The 27,500-nt window shown below is 41.5% G+C and overlaps 3 protein-coding genes and 1 long non-coding RNA gene across 4 annotated transcripts in view; 1 reads left to right on the top strand and 3 right to left on the bottom strand.

Moving 5' to 3' along the window:
* Positions 1-1,553: 1,553 nt before the first annotated feature.
* cplx4a (complexin 4a) lies at positions 1,554-5,166 on the bottom strand. Its single transcript, XM_027166158.2, has 3 exons — positions 4,840-5,166; positions 4,035-4,122; positions 1,554-2,147 (listed from the first exon to the last, which is right to left on the bottom strand). The coding sequence occupies exons 1-3, from the start codon at positions 5,001-5,003 to the stop codon at positions 1,920-1,922; spliced, it is 480 nt and encodes a 159-aa protein (XP_027021959.1). The 5' UTR covers positions 5,004-5,166; the 3' UTR covers positions 1,554-1,919.
* A 2,145-nt stretch (positions 5,167-7,311) lies between these two features.
* On the bottom strand, positions 7,312-16,552 carry lman1 (lectin, mannose-binding, 1). Its single transcript, XM_027163964.2, has 13 exons — positions 16,319-16,552; positions 14,626-14,780; positions 14,419-14,526; positions 13,531-13,592; positions 13,248-13,347; positions 12,899-13,022; positions 12,589-12,647; positions 12,193-12,325; positions 11,619-11,803; positions 11,475-11,539; positions 9,162-9,318; positions 8,226-8,347; positions 7,312-7,729 (listed from the first exon to the last, which is right to left on the bottom strand). The coding sequence occupies exons 1-13, from the start codon at positions 16,512-16,514 to the stop codon at positions 7,693-7,695; spliced, it is 1,503 nt and encodes a 500-aa protein (XP_027019765.2). The 5' UTR covers positions 16,515-16,552; the 3' UTR covers positions 7,312-7,692.
* Positions 16,553-16,973: 421 nt separating this feature from the next.
* LOC125139822 lies at positions 16,974-24,485 on the top strand. The gene is made up of 3 exons (XR_007138942.1): positions 16,974-21,716; positions 22,922-23,040; positions 23,924-24,485. It is a non-coding gene; the product is annotated as an uncharacterized LOC125139822 (long non-coding RNA).
* The window catches only part of ccbe1 (collagen and calcium binding EGF domains 1), a 96,261-nt gene continuing 93,191 nt past the window's right edge, over positions 24,431-27,500 (bottom strand). The window contains exons 10-11 of the mRNA XM_027164065.2: positions 26,785-26,820; positions 24,431-24,825 (exon numbers count right to left, since the gene is read on the bottom strand). Coding sequence (XP_027019866.1) covers positions 24,592-24,825; positions 26,785-26,820 — 270 coding nt within the window. The 3' untranslated portion in view covers positions 24,431-24,591. The remainder of the gene's footprint in view (positions 24,826-26,784; positions 26,821-27,500) is intronic.

The raw sequence follows: 27,500 nt of genomic DNA, 5'->3' as shown, positions 1-27,500 counted from the left end.
AATTTCATCTGAACAAACTGAGCTTATTTTTTATAAACACTTTAAATATTGTATGAATGTTTAACACACACACGCGCGCGCACGCGCGCGCACGCGCACACACACACACACACACACACACACACACACACACGTTTGACTTCTTGTGTTCAAAATGAGGGAGAACATTCTGCAGTGTGTGTGTGTGTGTGTGTGTGTGTGTGTGTGTGTGTGTGTGTGTGTGTGTGTGTGTGTGTGTGTGTGTGTGTGTGTGTGGACCCGGGTTTAAGAGGACAATCAAAAGCGCTTAATGAAGGCGTTAATTAGGAAACTGAAAGCCACTAATCCCTCCTCCGTGCTCCTAATAACGGGTTTAGTTACACTCCTATAACCTGCGATTCAGGTGCACTTTATTGGAAGAATTGAAACTTCCTCCATATGTAGCAGAATCGCGGAATTAACGCGGAACAAAAGCGCAGATCCGCAGCGCGCAGGCTTTAAAGCGGATTAACGCTCTTATCGAGACAAAACGCTTTATACTAACTGTTTGGATTTCCTTATTCCAGCTCATAATGGTCCATTAGACTCTTTCAGCTGCTCAGTGTTTATTCTCACCAGTGAAAGGGAAAAACACACAATGATGGAAGGAAAAGTGAACGATTTGATACAGTGACATTTTTTGCGCACGACATTGATCCTGTGGTCAATAAAATCAATGTTATGTTGGTGTTAGCAAGGAATGTTCTATAGTTACTATTAGTTACTATTAGTTACTATAATACTATAGTTATTATTTATTTATTTTTAGACGTTTAAAAAAGTTGATAAATCAGCGTTTCTCCATTTTCTCTCCTGTCACACACACACATAAAAAGTTCTATAATCGAAACTAAACTAGTACAAAGTTTAAAAAAGTGTTAGTACAAAAAAAATGTGTTTTAAAACTTTTATAAATGCCAATATTCCAAGTGTCTCCCTAAAACAGACTGAATTCTCTTTTCCAGCCTCATCGACAACCATATTTAATTCCAGATATAATTAAAATAAAGTATTAAATTGTGTTTTTATGGAATGCACGTGGATATTTTTGTTACCCATTTTACAATTTGTCCTTGTTGTTTTTTTTTCTGTTCTTAGTTCTTAAATTTTCATTCAGAAAAATCAATCTTAAGACTTCTGATTCTTGGATTAATTATTATTATTATTTTTTTAATTTAAACAAACCCCAAGTAGTTTATTTCTCATAATCCCCCCCCCCTCTAATCTAAACGGTGTTATTTAATCTCACATTAATCCCTTGGTGTTACCTGTGTGTACTCACCTAGATCACGTGCGGTTCCATGGTATAACACACTGCATTGGACTGTCACACGTTTTTATTTGTAATAATCTCGTCAGAGTCATCAATTTAGTTTTCTTTTCTCTTAACACGTACAATTTGTGTCATATCTATCTATCTATTAAGAGACATCTTCATTAGGTTTATATATGAAAATAAATCATTTCTCTTCAGCCATCATGTGTCATGAAAGACATGGAAGATTGTGAGAGACAGAAATGGTATCGTTTATTTTGTCACCAGGACCTAGAAATGGACCACAATAATGTGATGAATATAAATATAAATGTGACCTTTGATTATTTCCATAAAATCCGACCCCGCGACACATTATAAGTGTTCGTAATCTCCTAATCTCATAAACACAGTTACTCTAACACATCATCTCACACAGCCATGCTGTAAATACTGAGTAATGACATGACTGTGGACTCAACACTGATTTACATGGCATTTCTTTTTAAAAATAACAGATCAGGTATAAACAAGTCATTTCTGCTCATAGATTTTTTTTAACTCCTGACTCGGCTCATCTGCTTATGATAAAGTTCATAAACCGAACCAACGGTTCCTCGTCAGAACGTCACGTCTCATCAGGATGTCACATAACGCAGCACTTCTCCTCGGCTTTGCTCTTCATCTCGTTGAACGTAGCCGAGGCTTTCTCCTTGATCTGATCCATGTCCATGTTCTGCAGGTTCTGCATCTGACCCAGAATGGAGTCCTTCTCCTCTTCCTCCGTCGCATCCTCGTCCACCATCTTCAGCAGCTCCTCTGGGACGTCCACGTCGTCTCCGGCAATCTGGATCATGTTCTCGTCCTGCTCGCTCTGACAGCATGGAGGATCATTTCAGATAAATCAAGATAAGACAAAACAAGTTAAGTTAAGAAAGAAAGTTCCAGAATTCTGTACAGCCGAATGAGAAATCTGGACAGACTGAAATACTAAAGTGCTGCCGCATCGCTCTCTTTAGGCAGACATGAAGTGAGATTTTATGCTGTACTTGATTGAAGCTTGTAACTCAATCATTTCCAACCTGCTATTAGAGAATTGAATTTCTAGGCAGGATCTTTGGCCTGAATCCTGAGTTCAGCAAGTGACACCAACACAACATGGCCGCTCACAGCATCGAGAGGAAACGTACGCATCACTACATCATCTAAATTTTCTGACCAGCTCGTTACTAAGAAAAGGGAAAGACGAAAACGTCCATTTTTTTTTTCCCACTTTAGCTTGAACAAGTCTAAAATTGTAGCAAACATTGCAGGTAGCTGAACGGCATTCTGGGTAATAACCGAAACTCGGCAAACTTTTTATTTTGAACGATTTATATGTACGTAAAGATTATTTCTGTGCATGTTTTATTCATCCGTGCTGTTTCGTAAAGTGTGTGAGAAGTAGGATGTGTGTGAGCGTCTGATCTTCGGTGTCTAATCTTTAAATCAGATTTCTGTAGGTTTTTAACCTTTAGTGAAAAACAAGACATCGGCTTTAAAACAGTCGGGACTTTAAATTCATGTCTGTAAATAATAAAAGATCATTTTTTCTGGATGGTTTGTAGTGTGCAGTAATTCCTCCTCACACTGACCTCGGGAAAGGATTAGAGCTTTAAATACGCACTAAATCTGTTCACAGGAAACAGCAAACAGACCCCGACACAACACGCTCTTATTGAACATAGATATCGTGATATAACCAGAGTTATGGAGCTGACGATGGAGGGTAAAGACTTGAAATCATAAAGTCGTTTATTTGAGGGATCTCGAGTTTGATTTTTTCTTGATACTGGGTTACTTCTTTTTTTTCTTTCTCTCTCTCTCTTTCTCTCTCTCTCTTGCTCTGTCTGTCTCTCTCCTTCTCTCTCTCGTTCTGTCTGTCTGTCTGTCTCTCTCTCTTGGTCTGTCTCTCTCTTTCTCTCGCTCTGTCTGTCTGTCTCTCTCTTTCTCTCACTCACTCACTCTGTCTGTCTGTCTCTCTCTCTCTTTCTTTCTCTCTCTCGCTCTGTCTGTCTGTCTGTCTGTCTGTCTGTCTCTCTCTCTCTCTCTCTTGCTCTGTCTGTCTGTCTCTCTCTCTTGCTGTCTGTCTGTCTCTCTCTCTCTCTGTCTGTCTGTCTCTCTCTTGCTCTGTCTGTTTGTCTCTCTCCCTCTCTCTCTCTCTCTCTCTCTCCCTGTCTGTCTGTCTCTCTCTCTCTCTCTCTCTCTCTCTCTCTCTCTCTCTCACTCTGTCTGTCTGTCTGTCTGTCTGTCTCTCTCTCTCTCTCTCTCTCTCTCTCTCTCTCTCTCTCTCTCTCTCTCTCTCTCTCTCTCTCTCTCTCTCTCTCAGAAGCCAACAAGAAGCAGCGGCGAAGAAATTCTTTTGATGAACTTTTTGCACAGTCATCTAGTTTTGTCGGAAAGTCAACATTGTTATCCTGGGTTACTTGACACCCCCCCCCTTCACACACACACACACACACACACACACACACACACACACACACACACACACACACACACACACACACACACACACACTCACTCACTTCGGATCAAATTTATTTGAATTCGATTGGACACAACCTGTCAGGATCTCATTCCCCAGCTTCACACACAGTTCATCAGAGTTTAAATGTCATGTAGTTGATGATGAATGTGGGTGTGGACAAGGCAGAACTCGAGGAACCAGGGAGTAGATCGAAGCTCAAAGCAAACAAGAAGTGTTGGTGACGGTTCCTACCTTTGGCAGTCTGTATTTCTCACGAAGACAAACCCTGAGCGTCGCCCTCTCCGCCTTCCTGTGCAGGAAATCGGCGTCTCGCTCCATCCTGAAGGTCACAACAAGGTCAATCAGATCTGGAATCAGCTTCAAGTCTGATCACTTATTTCATACGTTCTGTGTGAGAACGTGTCTTCTGTTACACGATGATTCTCTCACAACGGTCGTACGATGCGCTTCTCCTCTCCGCCTCACAGGTTCGAGAGGCTGCAGCGTGTTTATAGCTGCTATAATGTACATCACAACAGGAAGCTGTTTCATAGATGTTCCACAAAAGTAACTGTATGTATACATGGTGAGAGGTCTGATTAAACCTCCTCCTGGTATGATGTTAGAAGACGATGATCTCCACCCTGTAACTGCTGATTATTTTCCTGTAACTGCTCAACACGCACTGTTTCATTTCTCACTAAACGTCTGACCGTGAAGATGACGGCTGACTGATGGCCTCGGCTCAGGAGAGGATTAGAGAGGACGGGATTATATAACAGGGTTTAGAGTCTAATCTAACCGACAGCAAAAACATTCACATCCACAATTAAAATAGTTTTTTTTTTATTTTATTCGGATCTAATGATTTGCGTAATGTTAGCAGGAATAAAGAGGACTTTTTGTTGCAGAGATGAACGATAAATGCTGAAACTCACATCATCATCATCATCATCATCATCATCATCATCATCATCACAGGAGTTACAGTTACAACAGATTTATGACTTCTTTAGACTTTTATAGATATGTAACTAGTAACTGTGTACTGACTCACTTCTCCTCCACCAGTTGTTTCTGGTACTCCTCGTATTCCTCTCTGGTCATCCCAGCCGCCGCCGCCGGGTCCTTCGGAGTTTCAGCCTCAGATTTCTCTTCTCCTCCTCCGAGTCCCATCCCTTTCAGCGGGTTCCCCACCATGCTCTTAATGAGAAATGCCATTTTCCTCTGTGACTGAGGGTCTCAGCTCCTCTTATTTACAGTGAAAGGTCTTCAATCCAGCAGAGTTTGGGGATTTGTGAAGAGGACAGTGGAGAAGAACGAGAGCCAGAGAGAGTGAAAGAGAGAGAGGAAGAGAGAGGGGGAGAGAGAGAGAGAGAGAGAGAGAGAGGAGAGAGAGAGAGGAGAGTGAGAGAGAGGAAGAGAGGGGGAGAGAGAGAGAGGAGAGAGAGAGAGGGGAGAGAGAGAGAGAGGGGAGAGAGAGAGAGGGGAAGAGAGAGAGGGGAGAGAGAGAGAGGGGAAGAGATAGAGAGGAGAGAGAGAGAGAGGAAGAGAGGGGGAGAGAGAGAGGGGAAGAGAGAGAGGAAGAGAGGGGGAGAGAGAGAGAGAGGAAGAGAGAGAGAGAGAGAGAGAGAGAGGAGAGAGAGGAAGAGAGGGGGGAGAGAGAGAGACAGGGGGAGAGGAAGATAGAGAGATAGAGCGGCAGGCTATAATCTGGATTAAACTACGGCTCCACTTTGGCAGATGGTTGTGGGTTTTTCTCCTCCACGACACTAAAGCACACAGACATGTTTTCCTTTTTTTGAGCTTTTCTCGCAGGTTCATGGTTTAATAATAAAATAAAATAATGAAGGGGACACGTGATGCAGATCAGAAGATCAGATCCAGAGCTCAAAGATCTTTCAGTTGGATCTGAAACCATGAAGGAGGACTCAGGATTACACACCTGACCCAGGAACCTGCACCATTTTTACTCAGAATCTCTAAACAGAACCTTCAACACAATAGAGGACGTCGTGTTGAGTCACTGCTCACAACCTCAAAGGCAGGGACATTAGAGACGGTGCTGATCTGATCCTCAGGGAAAAAACAACCAAACAAACAAAGTGCATTGGATATCAGAGAATGTGTTAAATTAGAAAAATTGAAAAAGAAACATTTCTGTGTGTGTGTGTGAGAGAGAGACTGAACCTGTGTGTAAGAGACAGACTGAACCTGTGTGTGTGTAAGAGAGAGAGAGAGACTGAACCTCTGTGTGTGCGTGTAAGAGAGAGACTGAACCTGTGTGTGTGTAAGAGAGAGAGAGAGACTGAACCTGTGTGTGTGTGTGAGAGAGAGAGACTGAACTAGTGTGTGTTTGTGTGAGAGAGAGACTGAACCTGTGTGTGTGTGTGTTTGTGTGTGAGAGAGACAGACTGAACCTGTGTGTGTGTGTGTGAGAGAGAGAGAGACTGAATCTGTGTGTGTGTGTGAGAGAGAGACTGAACCTGTGTGTGTGTGTGTGTGTGAGAGAGACTGAACCTGTGTGTGTGTGTGAGAGAAAGAGAGACTGAACCTGTGTGTGTGTGTGTGTGAGAGAGAGAGACTGAACCTGTGTGTGTGTGTGTTTTAGAGAGAGACTGAACCCGTGTGTGTGTGAGAGAGACTGAACCCGTGTGTGTGTGAGAGAGACTGAACCCGTGTGTGTGTGTGTGAGAGAGAGACTGAACCCGTGTGTGTGTGTGAGAGAGAGAGAGACTGAACCCGTGTGTGTGTGAGAGAGAGAGAGACTGAACCCGTGTGTGTGTGTGCGCGCGTGCGTGCACGCACAAGAATGAGAGTGTGAGAGAGACTGAACCTGTGTGTGGGTGTGAGAGAGAGAGAGACTGAACCAGGGTGTGTGTGAGAGAGAGACAGAAAGAGCAAGAGTGCCTGATCCAGTGTGTGTGAGAGATTGCTTGTGTGTGTGTGCGTGCACGCACAAGAATGAGAGTGAGAGAGAAATTGATCCTGTGTGTGCACGCGAGTGTGTGTGTGTGTGTGTGTGTGTGTGTGTGTGTAAGACTGATTATATATATTTCTTTATATATACACTTAAGCTTGTGTAAACATTTTAAACATCTGGAATAAATTGTGTCACTATTAAAAGGTAAACAAAAGGATGGAGTGATGAAGTTACTGATCCCACATCAAAGAAAAAGATTATTAATGTCTAAACATCACGAGCGACAAGTGTAAAGTTTTTTTTTTACTTTTATGTTTACAGAACATCGCGGTGTCGTAAATGTTTTATTATAAAGTAAAATTAGGAGAAAAAAAATCATTAAAAGAAATTAAATGCTAAATATTTTTGTTAAAAGATAAAATATGGAGAGTAAAGAACATAATATTTGTATGAGCTGTGACGGGTTCACAGAGATGAGAGAAGAACAACAATAACGAGAGAACTCGTGTGTGTGTGTGTGTGTGAGAGAGAGATTGGGTTGTTTATGGAAATTGTTCAAGAAAGGGGAAAAAAAACCCACACAAAAAAAACAAACAGACGAAAAAATACAAACTCCAGGACATTTTTTTTGCCAGTTTAACTTCAAGGCTTCAGGAAGAGACGACATTTTCCCTCTAAACAACTTCAGATATAAAGGTCAGTGTGTACAGTAGAGCGACGGCTCAGAGGGACGTCTCAGTGGGACGTCTCAGTGGGACGTCTCAGTGGTTGGTCTTCGGAAGCGAAACAGACGAAGGTAGAAATTCGGAACACAAATCAAATATATTAATACATGAAATTTAAGGGACTTCAAACCAAAACAGGAAGCAGATTCACTCATTTACAGCCTGTACAATTTAGATCAAATTAAAAAAATACTTCAGGTTTTCAAGTAGGACAACAATGTCGACTTTCCGACAAAACTAGACGACGTCTGTAAAAAGTTCATCAAAAGAATTTCTTCGCTGCTGCTTCTTGTTGGCTTCTGAAAGAGTGAGAGAGAGAGGGAGAGAGACAGAGAGAGAGAAAGAGAGAGAGACAGAGAGGCAGAGAGAGAGAGAGAAAGAGACAGAGAGAGAGAGAGACAGACAGAGAGGCAGAGAGAGAAAGAGACAGACAGAGAGGCAGAGAGAGAGAGAGAGAGAGAGAGAGAGAGAGAGAGAGGCACAGAGGCAGAGAGAGAGAATTGTTAAGGATTTTATTAACTGCATTAAAATAATCTAAAGCAGGAGAAATGACTGACGTTGGATGAAGATTAAGACGTAGATTAATAAACACTAAACACTGAAAACCTCCTTAATACAGAAATGTGTTGAGAAAATGATCTTTAAAAAATTCGCTGGAGTTTATTTTGTGTCTTTATGGAACAGATAATCAGTGAATCAGTAAACGTGGACATTAGACATCTCACTCTGTGCTGAGGGAATCTGCTGCTTCGATTTCTAGCTAAAAAAAAGTTCTTGACAGCAGAAGAAACTCACTTGTAAATGACGTATCCGAAGAAGATCAGAGTCTGAACGACGATGAAGATGACGAAGTGCGCGGTGGAGAGACAGGGTGGAGGAGGAGGAGGCTCAGGACAGTTCTGCTTCTCTGCTGGAGCCTGAGGACAAAACACAGTAAAGTAATGACTCTCAGTGACCTCACAACACAGCACAGCCACACACAACACAGCACAGCCACACACAACACAGCACAGCCACACACAACACAGCACAGCCACACACAACACAGCACAGCCACACACAACACAGCACAGCCACACACAACACAGCACAGCCACACACAACACAGCACAGCCACACACAACACAGCACAGCCACACACAACACAGCACAGCCACACACAACACAGCACAGCCACACACAACACAGCACAGCCACACACAACACAGCACAGCCACAAACAACACAGCACAGCCACACACACACACAGCACAACACAATGCACACAGCACAACGCAACACAGCACAACACAACGCACACAGCACAACACACAGCTCAGCACAACACAACGCACACAACACAGCACAATGCACACAACACGGCACAGCACAACACAGCACAGACACACAACACAGCTGGGTTTAACAAAAGAAAATAACAAAATGCTTTTTAAAATGAATAATCTTGGCATTAAATTTATAATTTTAATGTTAATATTTAACACCACAGAATGAATTATTTTGAATAATCAGCTTGTGCTCATTTACGATATCTGCAGAAATATTATCTATTCTTTTTGTTTTTATATTTCATTTTATTTTGTTTATTACAAAATGAACTAAGATCTAAACATTTTCCTTTCATTAAAGCTTTTAAAAAACGTTTCGATTCTATTACGAGCTTCTGTTAATTACTCTACATGAATATTTGTTGATCATGTTGACTGTGCGTGTGGACCAGTGTGAGCTCACCACGTTTCTCTGGATGATGTGATCGATGTTCCTCTTGACGACGTGCAGATGCTCTTTGATATCGTTAAAGTGTTGGATCGACTCGTACGTCCCCAAAGCACCGGCGTTTCCCTGCTGTGCTGCACTCAGCTGCTGCAGCGACGCAGAAAAACTGTTTCTATTGAACAAATAATAAACTTATTACAATACAATATTAAACAGCTTTAGATTAATATATATATATAATCATAATAGAACATTTTAGATATTAAAAAAATTTAATAAAATAATAATTAATGTAATCATTTATCTCAGAATTTTATGCCAAGTTTCTCCTTTAGTGGGAAAAAAATCTTTATTAAAATGACAAAGTTTTATGCTTTATATAGATGACGAAGCGAGGCAGCGCCTCTAGTGGCCAAACCGCGTCACTGCAGCGAGACGCTCAAACCTTAATACAGTGAAGAAAAATTCTTTAAATGTAAATCAAATGAAAATATTACAGCATGTTTTCTCTGATCTAATCCTCTAATCCTTCACCACCTTGCATACACAAAATATTCCCAACATCCACCTTTAAAATTAGACGGCTAAATTAATCCCTCGGCAAACCCCGGCTCTTCTTCTGAACGTATTGCTAGCAAAAAGATTTGGATGGGAAGAGATTCGAAGCCAAAGCCATTCCTCTGAGATTTCAGACAATGTTTCAGACAATAGATTAACTCGCCGTTAGAAGCTTATCTTTACAGATGATTTATTTTGCTAATCTGTACAAGACCGAATAATTCAAACAATATGAAGCGGATTTAACCCAAAAGAGCAAAACGTCTGCTCTGAGACTAACAACTCGCACGCTGTAGCTACGCTGCGTGTCGGTTAACACATAACCACGTTAGACTTCACGATAGCTACGTTGTCAAATTACAGTAACAATCCGAGCTAACTGAACTAGCGACGTGCTCTAGCCTTGTACACAGCTTTATTATTTCTTTGTATAGAAATTATAAGAAAAAAAAAACTTGCAGTAAATGTTGCTGAAACTGTGGCTTAGTGTTGTACAGCACTAACGTGAATGAGCTACAACTCGGCATATCAGGAGAGGTAGTGAACAGTCATCATCATCATCATCATCATCATCATCATGATGTCAGAGCAACCTGAAGTGAGTGTGAGGGGGAGATGAGCTCCAAGACTGCAGCTAACCAGCAGGGGGTCACTAGGGTTTATTATTCAGGGCACGTGGGGGAGAAGGTGATAGCCGTGTGTGTGTGTGGGTGTGTGTGTGCGCGTGTGTGTGTGTGGAGGAGGATTTCACTTGAGGAAGTGATTAATGCTGGATTACTCACTGAGCTTAGACACCTCAGTTGTTGGTTTTAAGGGAGATTTATGGCGACGGCGTCATCCTGGATTTTTGTTTTTCACAATCGTGTTGTGTAGTGAAGTCGCGTAAGTAAAGTCGTGTTGTGTATTTGTGCAAGTGCAGTCGTGTTAAGCATTTGTGTAAGTGCAGTCGCGCAAGTGCAGTCGCGTTAAGCATTTGTGCAAGTGCAGTCGCGCAAGTGCAGTCACGCAAGTGCAGTCGCGCAAGTGCAGTCGCGCAAGTGCAGTCGCGTTAAGCATTTGTGCAAGTGCAGTCGCATAAGTGCAGTCGCATAAGTGCAATCGCATAAGTGCAGTTACATAAGTGCAGTTGCGTTAAGCATTTGTGCAAGTGCAGCTGTGCTAAGCATTTGTGCAAGTGCAGTCGCGTAAGTGCAGTCACGTAAGTGCAGTCGTGTTAAGCATTTGTGAAAGTGCAGTCGCGTAAGTGCAGTCACGTAAGTGCAGTCGTGTTAAGCATTTGTGAAAGTGCAGCCGCGTAAGTGCAGTCGCGTAAATAAGTGCAGTCGTGTAAGTGCAGTCGCGTAAGTAAGTGCAGTCGTGTAAGTGCAGTCGCGTAAGTAAGTGCAGTCGTGTAAGTGCAGTCGCGTAAATAAGTGCAGTCGTGTAAGTAAGTGCAGTCGTGTAAGTAAGTGCAGTCGCGTAAATAAGTGCAGTCGTGTAAGTAAGTGCAGTCGCGTAAGTAAGTGCAGTCGCGTAAGTGCAGTCACGTAAGTGCAGTCACGTAAGTGCAGTCGTGTTAAGCATTTGTGAAAGTGCAGCCGCGTAAGTGCAGTCGTGTAAGTGCAGTCGCGTAAATAAGTGCAGTCGTGTAAGTGCAGTCGCGTAAGTAAGTGCAGTCGTGTAAGTGCAGTCGCGTAAATAAGTGCAGTCGTGTAAGTGCAGTCGCGTAAGTAAGTGCAGTCGCGTAAGTGCAGTCGCGTTGCTGGAGACAGTACATGTCATTACACTCACCTTAACTCGTTGAGGTTGCGCAGGACTTCCTGCTGGTTCGTGATGAGTATTTCCTGACTCGGACCCTAAATAAACATTGTTATTTTATGACTCGAACACATTTCATTTATCTGTTGTTTTTCCCTGACTCTGGTCTTTTCCTACCTGCCCCGTCTCGTGTCCCGAGCGTTTGGAAATCTCCTCGGTGATGACAGAGACGTAGCGGCGCTGCTCGTCCAGGATCATCGCCAGCTGCCGGTTCAGCTGTTTAATCTCCAGGTGGATTTGATTCTGACCCTCAAACACCTGACGGATCTCACGGTCACTCACGCTCTCGTACAGATCCTCCACTGAGGAAGAGGAGAAGTTAGAACAGGAACATCAGATGCAGAGACAGTACGCAGAACTCCCAGGAAAAATGCGACATGACACAAAGACGTTACAGGATGAGGACATAACACACGCAGGACACAGTGTACAGGTGTAAAACACACACACACAGGACACAGTGTACACACAGTGTAACACACAAACACACACACACAGGACACAGTGTACACAGTGTGTGTGTGTGTGTGTGTGTTACACCTGTACACTGTGTCGTGTGTGTGTGTGTCACTACTGAATCTTTCTTTCTTAATTTATCTCTAATTTGTCGAACACGTCCTCAGAGAGAGGATTCTGCTATAAGAGCAGGACTTCACGTTGGAGTGTGTGTGTGTGTGTGTGTGTGTCTCACAGGGCTGCCCCTGGACGTCGGGGTGCTCCTTCTGAAACTCTTCTTTCTTTTTGTCCAGCTCTTGTTGGAAATTCTGAAATTCCTCCTGGTACTTGTCCTGCTCTTCTTTGGGAATCTCTTGTTCAGGTGGAGGCTTCGCAAAAAAAGAGAAAAGAAAGAAACAAAACACATTCAGAGCATAATGGGGGGCCTAGTGTACCTACCACACACACACACACACACACACACACACCAATTACGACCCACAAAAGAATGGAGTAATTGGTGAACACTTATGAAAGGACTGAGGGTTTTTTCTAACGTAGCATAAGTGTGCAGACAAGTTTGTGTGTGTGTGTGTGTGTGTGTGTGTGTGTGTGTGTGTTGAAAAAAAAAGTACTAAAAGTGAAAGTGTACCAGGTTTTGTCCGGGTTCGGTTAATCTGTACAGCAGAAACGACTGGACATCATGATCATCTGTAATAAATAAATGAAACATTTTTTATATAAAATGCAAAAAAAATTAAATAATAAAAATAAAATAAAATAAAAATAAATAAAAAATTTTTTAATGATTAATAAAGCATTGAAACATTTTTTAAAATTAAAATATTTTTTTAAAAATGAATACAGTAAACTGTTTACAGTGTAAACCAGTACGATTAGGAAAATAAATAAATAAATAAATAAATAAAAACTTTGACAAATTTGTCTTTTAGTCCTCAGACCTGCGAGTCCTCCTGTAGCAGCTGAAATCCCAAAATATCCTGCGGATGGAATGATCATGTTTTCCACTTTGGTACAGAACTCGTAGTCGTCTTTCCCTGGCGTAAATCCGTTATTGATCATAATCTGGAAAAGACGTTTATAGTGAGAACAGACGGCGGTTTTCCAGGCTGGGAGATTTCTGGGTTTTATTTTTGCCAAAACATGATCAGATATTACACCTTTATTCCCTCTGAAAACATTTATCAGAACTAAAATATAATCCCCACCGAATAGGCCACGCCCACAAGCTTGTACTCATTCTAGAGTGTGTTCAGGATTAAATTAGAAGTCGAGTGAAAAACTTGTTACCGTTAACGTCTTCTTGTAGTAGATGATTTTGGCTCGGATGGGATACGGTTTATTCCTGAAGTCTCGGAGGCAGGTGCCCAGGGCTTGGGTCGAACCGTCACTGTGTGTGGGGGGAGGAAGGAGGGGTTAATGAAACAAACCCAGAATTCAAGACACTAAGATCTGTGAGGGCCGTGTTCCTTTGTTCAGACTGATTGTTAAATATTAAATCAGCGCTTAAGTGATTTTCTCTCTCTCTCGCACATGTGCCGCCCCCCCCCCAAAACTACTGGTGTTTACTTACTTCTGATGATCATAAACAAGCTTGCCGTTGTTTCCCACCACAAGGACGGCTGGATTATTTTTCTAAAACACAAACCAAGAGGAAAGAATAAAACACTGTGTGTCTGTCTGTGTGTGTGTGTGTGTCTGTCTGTCTGTGTGTGTGTCTGTCTGTCTGCCTGCGTGTCTGTCTGTCTGCCTGCGTGTCTGTCTGTCTGCCTGCGTGTCTGTCTGTCTGCCTGCGTGTCTGTCTGTCTGCCTGCGTGTGTCTCTGTCTGCCTGCGTGTGTCTCTGTCTGCCTGCGTGTGTCTCTGTCTGTCTGCGTGTGTCTCTGTCTGTCTGCGTGTGTCTCTGCGTGTCTGCCTGTCTGCGTGTCTGCGTGTCTGTCTGTCTGCGTGTCTGTCTGTCTGCGTGTCTGTCTGTCTGCGTGTCTGTCTGTCTGCGTGTCTGTCTGTCTGCGTGTCTGTCTGTCTGCGTGTCTGTCTGTCTGCGTGTCTGTGTGTCTGTCTGTGTGTCTGTCTGTGTGTCTGTCTGTGTGTCTGTCTGTGTGTCTGTCTGTGTGTCTGTCTGTGTGTCTGTCTGTGTGTCTGTCTGTGTGTCTGTCTGTGTGTCTGTCTGTGTGTCTGTCTGTGTGTCTGTCTGTCTGTCTGTGTGTCTGTCTGTCTGTGTGTCTGTCTGTCTGTCTGTCTGTCTGTCTGTGTGTCTGTCTGTCTGTGTGTCTGTGTGTCTGTGTGTCTGTCTGTGTGTCTGTCTGTGTGTCTGTCTGTCTGTGTGCCTCTGCCTGTCTGCGTGTGTCACTGTTACAGGAAAATAATAAACAAGTATAGAGTTAAATTTAACAATAGAGTTTATAGTACGTCTATTTCACTTCGTTACAGTGAGTAAAACACATTGCGGAGTCCAAACCAACCTTCCCATCATTGTCAAAAGAGTCAAAGAAAATTCCCACGCCGTTCCACTGATCAGCAGCTCCATACACAGGACCCTCCAGACCCTGATTCACCGTGTACCATATAGCCTACACAAAACACACACAGCTTTAGCACACACACACACACACCATACAAATCTGATGATTCCTGTCCTCGGTGCATCATTTATATTTTTGTTATTGTACCAGTCCGTCAGCTCCGGTTCTCCCTCGTCCAGATATACGGAACGCCACCTCGGCCTCCCAGTTCTCGAAGTTCACTGGACTTTTGGTCCAAACGGAGCCTTTCTGACTGCGTAGAGACGGAGTGATCCGGATCTGATCGGCACTCGGGATGGCATCTGGGGATAAAAAGGAAGTCAGGCTGAAATTAGAGCAGCAAACTTCAGAAAATGTAAATAATCTGGCTTTAACTCTTCTGATCACATTCTAAGAACAAAACAAACATAAAAAAAATGCACTGATGCTTTTCATGTCTCACAAACGCTACGTTTATTTACGTATTTATGATTTTTTTAAAACTTGTGTGAGACACTGATGCAGTTTATCATCAACCTCTCTAAAAAAACGTAAACACGATATCTTCACGTCACAGCCGTAGTGCTTATCATCATACGAACACTGGATTTGGGGGTCAGTAATGTGTGTGTGCCCCTTATCTGTAAACGGTCAGGTCGTCAGCACCTGTAGTGCGAGTCAAGTCGGGGCGAGTCAGTGTTTGAGATTTGCCCTCAGCTTTTATTGAGAATGTGGGACGTGTCGCAACAAAGACCTTTACCCCACAGGAACGCATTCTCTGCTTTTAACTCTTTACTACACACAGCTAATGAATAAGAAAGAAATGGCGCACTCAGAGGAAGCATTTTAACGTACGAAGCACAGATAATGACCCTGAGTGTTTGGTAATCTGTGCACTAACCTTCTAGCTGCACTCACTGTGCTACATCCTTATAGTAAATCTGAAACATTTCACTGAAGCCACTTTTCTTTTTGCTTTTCTCTCCTGAGATGTAACATCTGTAAATACATCTGTGCACGATGCCTCCACAGCTCTGCTGAATCTTATATTCTGAATTCTGATTGGTCAAAAGGTTGATTAGTTTTCTAGCCCAAGCTTAGACGACAGTGCAGCTGCACATCACGGGCTTATATTTAAACTTTACACTATTTCTATAACATCAGCTCATCCAAAGGGACTTGAATTGTGCTCAGTATGAGGAAACTGAATTTACAGAAAGGTGTGCGATCGTTAAACTAAACGGAATTGTTTGTTTAAGGTTTATAGAAGGAGTCTCTAGTGTCAGAGCTATAGGGATAACACAGCTTGCCTGGACAACAACGAAACGAATGACTTTAGATGACAGAAAGGATTCAGATCAAAACAGAAGCAGCATTGCAATACAATAGAAGCTTTGGTTATTAGTAACAATGCCGTGTATTCACTTTAATCCTTCAGTGAGCTTGTATTTGTTCAGTGTGTGTGTGTGTGTGTGTGTGTGTGTGTGTATATAATTCTTATATATTAATATTTTTGGAATTTAAAGTTAAAACTGTTGCAGTGTTGATTTAGCAAACTAAAGGTATTCGTAGACAGAACAAATTCTGCCTATATATTATTATTAGAATAAAAAGTCTAAAGGGTGAACTTGTTTAACTTGGTGCGCATGCGCAGTCCCAAACTGCAAGCATCCTCTCCTCACCTTGTCTCAGTTCATTGTGAAAGTTTGAGTTAGTTTTTGGACGCGAGCCTCGTGTTGTTTGTGAGTAAACACGCGTGTTGTTTGTGAGTAAACACGCGTGTTGTTTGTGAGTAAACACGCGTGTTGTGGTGAGGAACAGCAGCCATGATGAAGTTAAAGCCACAGGAGAGAGAACTTACTGCCAGTGTGAACCCAAAACGGGATCATTCCGTCGCTCTGAGTCAGGTGAGGACCTTTAAAGCTGTATTTGTACTCGAAGCGGCGATGTGGCGGCTCCTCGGTTACCGTTTCTCCCCGAACGGAGCAGTGAAACAGCGCTGACACGAGGAGCAGAAATCTCTGTGCAGCTCGGAGCTTCTCCATGGACACCGCCATGTTTACGGACCTGTTTGGCTGCAGACGCGCGCACGGCATGACGGGAAACACTCAAAGGGCCAACAGGGCGCTCTCTGATTGGACGGAGGCGAGCGCGCGCATTGAATGGTTACGTGTACATTTCATTCTGTTTTATATAGATAAAAAAAGCTTTGTATAATATAATATAATATAATATAATATAGTATAATATAATTTAATATAATATAACATAATATAGTAATAATATAGTATAATATAATATAATGTACATAATATAATATGTCATATAACATAATATAGTATAATATAACATAATATAATATAATATAATATAGTATAATATAATTTAATGTAATATAACATAATATAGTGTAATATAGCAGAATATAATATATTATTATATAATATAATATAAAATAATATAATGTAATGTAATATAATATAATGTAATATAGCAGAATATAATCTAATCTAATATAATATCATAAAATATCATATAACATAATATATGGTATAATATAATATTTAAGAAATAAAAGTTAAAAGTACTTAAACCGTAAGTTTGCAAGTTCTTATTATTTTAATAACTTGATAATGTATTAGAATGACTGCCCCATCTGCACTTCTTCAGGCTGGTCAGTGTAACTCTGTTGTTGAGACTGAGACAGACGTTTCTGTAAATCCCTGATTGTGAATTCAGTTTGACTTTTAAATGATCTATGAAAGTTAACCAAAGAAAATAGCGTCACAGCTAAAAACACGTGTCGGAGACACGGCCTAAACGGTGAAGGGGGGAGGGGGTATACGTTAGGAGAGATTTTATAGCTACCAAGTTAAGACTGTAGCTCCTATAGATAATGTTTCTTCTTCTTCAAACTTGAAAATATTTTTGTACAAATGGTTCGAATGAGACAAAGTCATATGTGTCGAGTTTGATGTTTCAGGCAATGATTGCAAACAAAATGATTTTTTAAAGGAATTGTTTTACAACGAATCAACAACGAACGTCAATCAAATGTCAACCAAGTTTATTTTTAAATAATTGAATGTTAAAAACAAGAAGGTCATTCACGTGTGGTTTGGTTGGAACGTAATTAACGTTCGTTGACAAAAACAACAGACAAAAGAATGAATCCTGTCCTTATCGCAGGAAGAGTGTGTGTATGTGTGTGTGTGTGTGTGTGTGTGTGTGTGTGTGTGTGTGTGTGTGTGCTGTTTGGCAAAAAAAAAATTCCACAAAATCCCATCTGGAAGTAATTAATGGACAAGTGATTGGTGTACAAGGGCTAGGTTTAAAAGAGCTCAAATATTTGTTGAAGTGGCCCTCGTTCCTAATTCTATCTCCCAGGCTGTGGCCCTCATTATTTAGACCTGCCCACTACGGAGGGAACAAAACGAGTGAAAGCAGATGCCCCCCTTTCCTCCTCTCTGCTCAAACAGCATCAGGCTAATGCTCAACGAGTTACTGTGAACAAATAAAGACATTAATAAGGTAATTTTATTAGCGCGGCTTATCTAGCCCCTCCCCTACGCAGGAAATTAGTGGTTTCACTCGGTGGTAATTAACGACTTTACAGGGCTTAAGAGCAAGTAGCAAATTAACTGCCCCAATACAAAACTCTCACAGAGGAAAAAAACACTGTAGTTTTTATGTGTAATCACAGGACAGGGAGAAATATACTGAGGGACAGACAGACAGACAGATAAAGTGAGATAGTGAGAAAGACAAGACATAAAAAAGAGACAGAGAAACCAACTGTAAGAGACAGACAGGCAGTAGGAAAGAGAGAGAGAGAGAGAGAGAGAGAGAGAGAGTAAGAGTGAGACTGAGAGATAGACAGACAGTGAAACAGGAGGACAAAGAGAGAGACACTGAGAAAGTCAGTGAGAGAGACAGACAGTAAGAGAGAGATACAGAGGAAAACAGATAGTGAGAATACACCTTTAATAAGGAGCCGATGATTTTGTCTTAAAAAGAGTGATGGAAAGAAAGACAGACGAGATAGAGAGTGAGAGAGAACATACATACATACAGACATCCAGAGATGAGGGATATGTAGAGAGAGACAGACAATTAGAAGAAAGATAATTAGGAAAACAGACAGTGTAGGAGACACACACGGACAGTTGAATAACAACAAAAATAGTGTAATAAACCTCTCAATAAGTAACGAGCTCGATAAGTGAAACAATAACAAGGCTTCAAACGTGTCATGCTACAGTAGCTTTTGGTTCGGACACTTTTACACTTCCAGAAGATAACTTTTCGTCGTCTTTTTTCGAAGTTTCATCCCTTACCGGTTTGGAGGAAAGAGAAAATTTCATCTTCAGAGTTTTTTTTTTCCCCTTGATTTGTCTTCTCTAATTGGAGCTGATGAGCAACTAATTGGTGGCTTTTTTCCCCATAGAGCAAGACAGCATGAGCAAAGTTAATGAGAGGCTTTGGATGAATAAGAGAGTGCTCTTCCAGGAGGACAGGGGGATGGAGGAAAGTTGAGGATATCCCTTTGTTTCTGGCTTTCTCTCAACTTTCCCTTTTCTCTTGCGTGCAGGTATCTGAAAAGCGAGTTGGGAGCACAGAGGTGAGCACTCGTCCACATAAAGGAATCCTTTATCTATTGTTTTTAGGGGTCCTCTTTTTTTGCGTGGTTATGAGGAGCGAATGAGAGACAGACACAGAGAGAGAGAGAGAGAGAGAGAGAGAGAGAGAGAGAGAGAGAAGCACACTCACTTGAATGCACTTTAGTGAGGATGAATAGTGAGAAAAGGCTTCACACAGGACCGTGTTGGGCCACTTCTGCATAATGTTTCAATACATTCTCTCTCTCTCTCTCTCTCTCTCTCTCTCTCTCTCTCTCTCTCTCTCTCTCTCTCTCTCTCTCTCTCACACACACACACACACACACACACAGACACATATTCACAGGAGGTCCCTTGTGTGTAGAACATTGTTAGGTTAAAACACACAGAGGAGCCCAATGGTATGAAATAAATCAATAAGAACCCATAAGAAACTATACATCAGAAAGTTTCTGACCTTCTGAAGGTCCAGCTGGGAAATTCTTTTCACATGTCCACATGTCCATATACAAGAACAAATATTTTAATAGGCTTCAAGTGGTGCAAAAAAATATTGGCCATAATTTACAATTTGAAACCTGACTTGGGAGTCAAGAGTATAATTTTGGCTGTTCCATCTGGGTGGGCGGGGCATACTCTGTCTCTCCTGTCAATCACACTGACAGGAGCCAATCGTGTGTCTGTGAGGTCGTGTATGTGGAAGAGGGCAAATTGCAACGGTTGTGTCTGACGAATGGAAACCGACAGGTAAAAACGGAGGGAAAATCCCGATTAGAACAACAAACTAAATAAATTAAAAAAATGGTTGACGGACATTCAGGAAGTTTTTTTTTCTACTGAATTCTCTAAGAACATAATAAACCTTCCTACTTCACCAAGACGTATCATTGCGTTTTCAATATCGAATGCAAATATTGTAAATATTGTTGATTGTGTATCATCGAAGTGACGTAAATACAGTAAGGAAAAACAAAATGATGTGAGACTCAGATCATCTTCATGTATTCTGTGGAATGATCTGAGATCTCCTCCTTCTTTATCTCGTTATTCGGTGGTGTTAAGTAAACGGACGTCGCTTCGTATGTGAACACGGAGAGACTTCCACGTGGGGATTAAACCAGAAACCCACCGTGAGGTCAGACAATGAGAAAAAAAGCAACAAAAACATTTGTAAAAGATTTACATTTGAGGAGAAACCCTACACTCCTTGTACACCTCATTTTCCTGAAAATCTGCCACTCGCTTTAAAACTTCCTCTCGGTCTGTGGTCGTATAATTGGCTGGCCAAATATTTGCCCTGGCTAATTTGTAGTGTTATTCTCACACTAAGTAATCCATTAGCTCTCAACAGAGCGTATTGTGTCCAAGCAGAAAGAAGCCATTTGCATCTTCTTTGTTATTTAAATGTCATGTTTCCTCCTCGCTGTGAGACTTAACTTCTTAATGAATACCTGATGAAACGAAAAGAAAGTAGACGGAAAAGGAAAAGGAAAATACTGCGGGGGCAAAACTATTGGCGCCTACAGAAAATGTTACATATATATTTTTATCATTTGTAAATCTTAAATGTTTATCTTCATTAACCTATTGTCGAACTGAAACGGAGTGCATGTAGAGGCAACAAATACACCGTCGTTTTACATTTCAAATGATTCCCCATTGTTGAGTCAGACCTTTGAGAGTCAGACCTTTGAGAGTCAGACCGTATCCACCGTAGCCTCAGGTGTCTGTTCTTGGCTGAACACATCACGGTCTTCTGCTGTGGAAGTTCAACACCTTAACATTTAAAGTGTTCAGTAGTAAAGAGTGATTATTCAAGTTCTTGTAGCTTTCCTGTCCTCAGCACACGCTCCTTACAGAATGATGGATGTCGATCATTTTGTGAGATGTTTTAAAGAATTGTTTTGAGTATTAAGTCTAGTCTTGAGATTCTTTACTGTTCAAAACGGCTGTAACGAGCGATTAAAAAAAAACTTTCTCATGTTCTGTAGTGTGTGTCGGTGGTTGTACTTTTGTCAAATTATTTGTCCTTTTTTTGAAAGGTGTCAATTTTTTTTTTTTACACTACAGTTCATTTTAGTCTCCTAGCCGGCTCGTTGCAGCTGGCCGATGCCGAGTGACCTCGGCTCATGGGTCAGAGGTCACACACTCTCTCTGGAGTGTCCCTCATTATCCATTATCCTCGATCAGCAGGGGCGATTGAAAGTGAGTGTTTGTGTCCTCGCCCCCCTTGACCCCTCCCCCTTTTCCCTCACCCACCCCACCGAGTGAGACGCCCCCGAGGGCCACCGTAAAGCCGAAGTCCTTCATTCAGGAAGCTGTCAATCTGTGGCCGAACAGCGGGGATGGGGATAAGACCAACCTGCGCTGCTTGTGTTGCAACACCGTGTGTTTGTGTTGGAACAGTGAAAGCAGCGAGTGAGCTAAAAGACACTAATCCTGCGTCCCTTTACCACACCACATTAACCTTGTCTCATTTCCATAGAGCGCTAATTACAGGCTCGGACAAGTCACGTTAATTACAGGCTCAGAACACCGGATTAGGAGCGTGTCGAATCCTGGATAAAGGGTTGGAGTAACACGTTCTGACACATTATCTTCATCGAGCTTTATTTCTGCTCTACACTCACTCATATTCAGGTATAATCTCAATTCTAATATGTTATTGTTTGTTTAATAACTGCTCATTTACAGCTATCTCTTCTTACGGCGCTCCTCATAAATGTTTTTCCACATAAATTGATGATCAGGTGAAGTTTTGTGTCAGCGCATTTGAATCAGTCAGTTTATAGCTGCTATAACACAAGTGACAAAAGGAACGAATGTGAAGTTCCTTGTATTTTTTAATAAATAATATTTTAATAATAAATAATTCATAGATTTTCTTTTATTTATCTATCCTTTTCAATCCTTAAAAATATTCTTCAACCTTCGAATGCACTTTAAAAGTGCTGTATAAATGATTTCAGTTTTCATTCAGATTCAACAAAGCTGAAAAGTATTTCAAATATGAAAGCCATAAAATGCTTTATTTCTTCCAACAATCTAAAGAATATTTAATTTAGTCGTGATGTGTCTTTGACTCTATGTGATGTTTATATGTCATACAATTTATTTACTTTCGCTTAATACGATTTTTATTTTTTAGCAGCTTAGTTCTAAGTGCAATAGATTATTTGTTTTTTTGCTTTTGCTGCCATCTTGTGGTCAAACTCAATCCTCTTTCTAGTTCAGTATAACGGAAGATATGTGAAAGTGCTGCCACCTAGCGGTTAAAGTACTTTATTTTAGTGGAAAGGAAATACAGATGAAAGGAAATTAGTTTTCTTCCGATCTAAAACATTGTTCATATTAACATTATTAGCCATTTATTAAACATTTGCTCAGCAACAAAATAAAGTCTAGATTTGTCAGCGTAATTTTAGATATCTATTTAATATATGCATATGTTTTATTATTTGCATTAGTTAAATAATTTCATTAAAAAATTCGTTTTTTTATTTACTTTTACTCCTGAATATATAAATATGTTTAAAGGTTTCAATGAGACTTTCACTAATTTATTTTTACTTCTATTTTTAATTTTTCACTTGTGTTTCTTTGTATTTTTCCATCTTTGGAATTTAATTTCTCATGAAGTAGATTTTATTATTTATTTATTTATTTTTTTTGTTTTTTTGTTTTTTGAGTAAAAAAGCAGTAAAATGGAAAAAAAAAAATCTTAAGCTATGGATCATGTATCAGCATTCAGAGAGGAGATGCAACATCTAATTGCCTGGTGTAGAGCCAACAACCTTTCTCAGTCTGAATGTTGATAAAACTAAAGAGATGGTTGTTGACTTCAGGAGAACACACAGCGAGTCTCCACTGAACATCGACGGATCATCTATAGAGATCGTCAGTAGCATCAAATCTCTTGGTGTTCATCTAGCGGAGAACTTCACCTGGTCCCCCGACCCTGGAGGTGTGTGGCGAACGTGCTAACCACTAAGCCACCCTGCTCCCTGCTTGTGTTTATTTTATTTTAAATGTTCTCGAGGTGATAAGAAATATTTTGTTCATGATTTATTATGTGACAATAATGCAAATGTGAACACACACACACTCACACACACTCACACACACACACACACACACACACCCACACTCACACAGACACAGACACTCACACACACTCACTCACTCACTCACACACACTCACACACACACTCACACACACACACACACACACACACACACACACACACACACACACACACCCTCGCACACACACACACACACACACACCACACACACACACACACACACACACACACACACTCACTCCACACACACACACGACACACACACACACACACTCACTCACGACACTCACACACACCACATACCCACACCACACACACACACACACACAAGCACTCACCACAACACACCACCACAACCCACACACACACACACGCTCACACACACACTCACTCACACACACACACACACACACACACACACACACACACACACTCACACACACACTCACTCACACACACACACACTCTCACACACTCACACACTCACACACTCACTCACACACACTCACTCACACACACACACACACTCACTCACACACACACACAAACACACACACACACACACATACAAACACACACACACTCACTCACACACACTCAGACACAGACACACACACACACACACACACACACACACACACACACACACACACACACACAGAGCATTCGTCACTATCGTTAACGACGTTTATTCTTCACCGTTTTCTTTCTGTGTTGATTTTCTTTTTTTTTCTAAAAATGTTGCCTTTTTCCCCCATGCAGAAATCACCACCGGTGTTGTTCACGTCTCGGTGGAAAACAAGGCTTCAGATGAATTCTGATTTTAACAAGACTCACGGCTCATTAGTGTGGGATGGAGATCAGCTGAGCGTGAAACGATGTAGAGGAAGAAAAGAAATGTGCAGAAAATGGACGAGTGTTTTTACAGGGTTTTACTGTTCCATGTTGAAAATAATCAGGGTTTCACTTTGGACCTTCGTGTCAACATCGTCAGGATGCTAACGATTAAAACGAGTAGAATAAACTTCTTTTAAATGTTATTTTTAATAAGACATATATTAATTTTAATTTTATTTAAATACTTACCTGATTCATTCAGACTATTAGACATCCGAAGTGCATGATGTTCGGTAGGCCGTAGAAGTACCACGGATGTGTGAATCAATGAATCATCTATGACGAATCATGAACCGATTAATGAGTCGAATCAAACCAAATTGTTCACCTTCCGTTGTGTGTCAGTAACAAAAGATTCACCCCAGACTGTGAGAATGATAAATATGTACATCTTTTATGTTAAAAAAATAGAATTTCATACAAAGAAATACATTCATGGCTTCATTTACGAGTATGGAGTTAAATAAAAAATCCTTTACACAGTTCTCTCTTCTTACGAATCAGTTTTTGACTTTTTGGAAAGAAAAGACGCTTCAGATCTTCCAGTCAGGATCGGCGTGAGACGAGGCTCCGGAAGATTTCCGCTTCCGTCTTAAAGGACTGTTGGATTTGAAGTCTTCTCCAGAGCCCAGGTCCACACCGTCCTTCCAGAAATCCTCGGCGGGGGACGGAATCTGTTTGCCGAACACTTTCTGCTGCAGCTCCGCGATGTCATTACGGATGTCGGCCATGAGCAGTAAGAGGAAGTCGAACGATCCTGGAGGTCCCTGAACGACACAACACACTCGGTACAACATGGAGGTGCTGCAGTGCATCATGGGATTTAATCAGAGCAGTAAATATTCTCCATGTGGGAAGATCATGGACGTGACGTCAACTAACATCGATTAAAATGTTCAGCGCTTATATTTTTTATGTTAACACACAATACATCATGTTTTTGCCATCAACAGAGGGCATATTTATAAATGTTATATCTGTTGATCTATATGCATGAACTCCTTATGAACATTCATTAAGGCAAACCTACAACCTTTAAGTCAATCAGTGAATCCGTCTGCATGTTTGTTTTTTTACCTGTTATCGGGTTTGTATATGTAAATATTTAGCTGAACCGGTCATTGACAGGTTATTACCTGTAATTAACCGCTTATTATTTAATGCACTTCTTAATTTTGCTTAGACGATAAACAGAAAGCTTGTTGAACCAACTCCAAATGTCCATCTGTTATAAAGATTTTGAAACCGTTTTCCATCGTAATTATAATTAAATATGTTTCACGCGTCTCGGGCTGTGTTTTAAAGTCGACGTAAACACTCGGTGACTCTGTATAAATCTTCTCTAAGCCATAAATCTTTGCTCTCTGTTAATAAACACTGTGTTGTAGTCAGGGAAATGGCTGTTGACCTTTAACCTCCTGATCAGACACCGTTACAAATCACCAGCGCTTCTTACTTCTGTGTCTGTAACACCTGCCTCAGTACAGGGAAAATGGCTCAGTACAGGGGAAGTGACTCAGTACAGGGGAAATGACTCAGTACAGGGGAAATGACTCAGTACAGGAAAATGGTTCAGTACAGGGGAAATGGCTCAGTACAGGGGAAATGGCTCAGTACAGGGGAAATGACTCAGTACAGGGGAAATGACTCAGTACAGTACAGGAGAAATGACTCAGTACTGGGGAAATGACTCAGTACAGGGGAAAAGTCTTAGTACAGGGGAAATGACTCAGTACAGTACAGGGGAAATGACTCAGTACAGGGGAAATGACTCAGTAAAGGGGAAATGACTCAGTACAGGTGAATTGACTCAGTACTGGGGAAATGTCTTAGTACAGGGGAAATGACTCAGTACAGGTGAATTGACTCAGTACTGGGGAAATGTCTTAGTACAGGGGAAATGACTCAGTACAGGGGAAATGACTCAGTACAGGTGAATTGACTCAGTACAGGGGAAATGACTCAGTACAGGTGAATTGACTCAGTACAGGTGAATTGACTCTGCGATGTGTTTAAGTATCCCGTGACCGTGTCGGCCATCTTTGTTACGACGACTACAACGCTGCGGTAAATCCCGCGCTGTACAGCGGCGGATGATCTCCACAGCTCACGGCCGTGTCGTCGGCCGTCGCTCTTTCTGTGATGTCAGAAGATTCTAACAGTATCCGTTACTCAACGTCTACTTTTGCTGATCGTTGAAATTCACTTAAAACAAGGTTGTGATGTTTGGCAACGAAGTTAAGGACTGCTTGAGGAGTTCATGGAGATCTTTCCCCAGTGCTTCCTTACTGCAGCAGTAGCTCACGTTCTAACGACTCGCTGATAGAAGGTTCGATGGTGACGACTCCCAGCTGAGCCTTTTACCCTCATCCTGACTCCTGGGGTCACACAGAGACCTGACCAGCTCTGTGATCGCCAAAATAAATTCCCACAATCTTCTTCTGCACAACGATGATCTGTGTGTGTGTTTATGTGTGTGTGTGTGTGTGTGTGTGTGTGTGTGTGTGTGTGTGTGTGTCCTACAGGCAAAATCAGCAGATATGAAAACATGACCTGAAGGGCTTGAATATCGGAAACAGGAAGTAGGGATCTGGTGTGGTGTGCGTTCCTAAGGTCAAAGGTCAACAGTACTAGAGACAGATATATATATATATATCCATAACAAGATGACAAGGTGACCAGAGAGAGACACGGTGAGAAGAAGTGGCATGATGGGAGGTTCTTACCGGAGGTCCGGAAGGTCCAGGAGCCCCTTTCTCCCCCTGGAGGAGCCGGAAAAATATTTAGGTTAGTGGGATTACAGTGAAGAAGCCGTACGACACGGCGTATTGTTACACCATCACGGGGGAAATAAAAACAAGCTTTAAACCTGACACCTTAAATTCCTTCGCTGTTTGCTCGCTCATTATTGCCTTAATTTTTCACCACAATCACCAAACGCTGAAAAGGAACTGATGAAGTGTGTGTGTGTTTAAATGTGTGTAAGAGTGTGTAAATTTATGTAAGAGTGTGTAAATGTTATCTCAGCGCCGGTTCCTCGCTCCATTTGTAGTTGAGCTCTAGCTCATTTGGGTCGAGGTATGACGAAGTGAACGGTAGGAACAGTCGACCTGGGTGAAGGGATAGTGAAGGTCACGGGGTCACACGGGGGCAGTTAGAAAGGCCAGATGTTCACGATTCGGCTCAGGGGAGCAGAAGAATACAACAACAGCCTTCTGCCTACAAACAAGGTCTGAGTGAGCAGTGTGTGTGTTTGTGTGTGTGTGTGTGTGTGTGTGTGTGTGTGTGTGTGTGCACCTATAGACACACACATGCTAATCTTTTGGTGTTCTTGGGAAAAAATGTATTCGTTTTTAATTAGCTTTTGTCATGCTGGAAATCTTTATTTAATGAAATGTTAAAGAACCGGGGGTCACGGTGGCTTAGTGGTTAGCACGTTCGC

The sequence above is a fragment of the Tachysurus fulvidraco genome, chromosome 21, assembly GCF_022655615.1.
Source record: "Tachysurus fulvidraco isolate hzauxx_2018 chromosome 21, HZAU_PFXX_2.0, whole genome shotgun sequence".
Lineage (NCBI taxonomy): Eukaryota > Metazoa > Chordata > Actinopteri > Siluriformes > Bagridae > Tachysurus > Tachysurus fulvidraco.
This window is presented reverse-complemented; position numbering and strand designations above follow the sequence as displayed.

Bases quoted from the DNA above. Each gene is read 5' to 3' on its own strand.
- cplx4a (XM_027166158.2), bottom strand. From the start codon at position 5,003: ATGGCATTTCTCATTAAGAGCATGGTGGGGAACCCGCTGAAAGGGATG. The intron at 4,123-4,839 runs GTGAGTCAGTAC...TGTGACCTTCAG, and splicing joins AAACAACTGGTGGAGGAGAA to GATGGAGCGAGACGCCGATT. The intron at 2,148-4,034 runs GTAGGAACCGTC...CCATGCTGTCAG, and splicing joins AGAAATACAGACTGCCAAAG to AGCGAGCAGGACGAGAACAT.
- lman1 (XM_027163964.2), bottom strand. From the start codon at position 16,514: ATGGCGGTGTCCATGGAGAAGCTCCGAGCTGCACAGAGATTTCTGCTC. The intron at 13,593-14,418 runs GTTGGTTTGGAC...TTTGTGTTTTAG, and splicing joins CTTTTGACAATGATGGGAAG to AAAAATAATCCAGCCGTCCT. The intron at 8,348-9,161 runs GTGAGCTCACAC...TTTTGTCCTCAG, and splicing joins ACATCATCCAGAGAAACGTG to GCTCCAGCAGAGAAGCAGAA.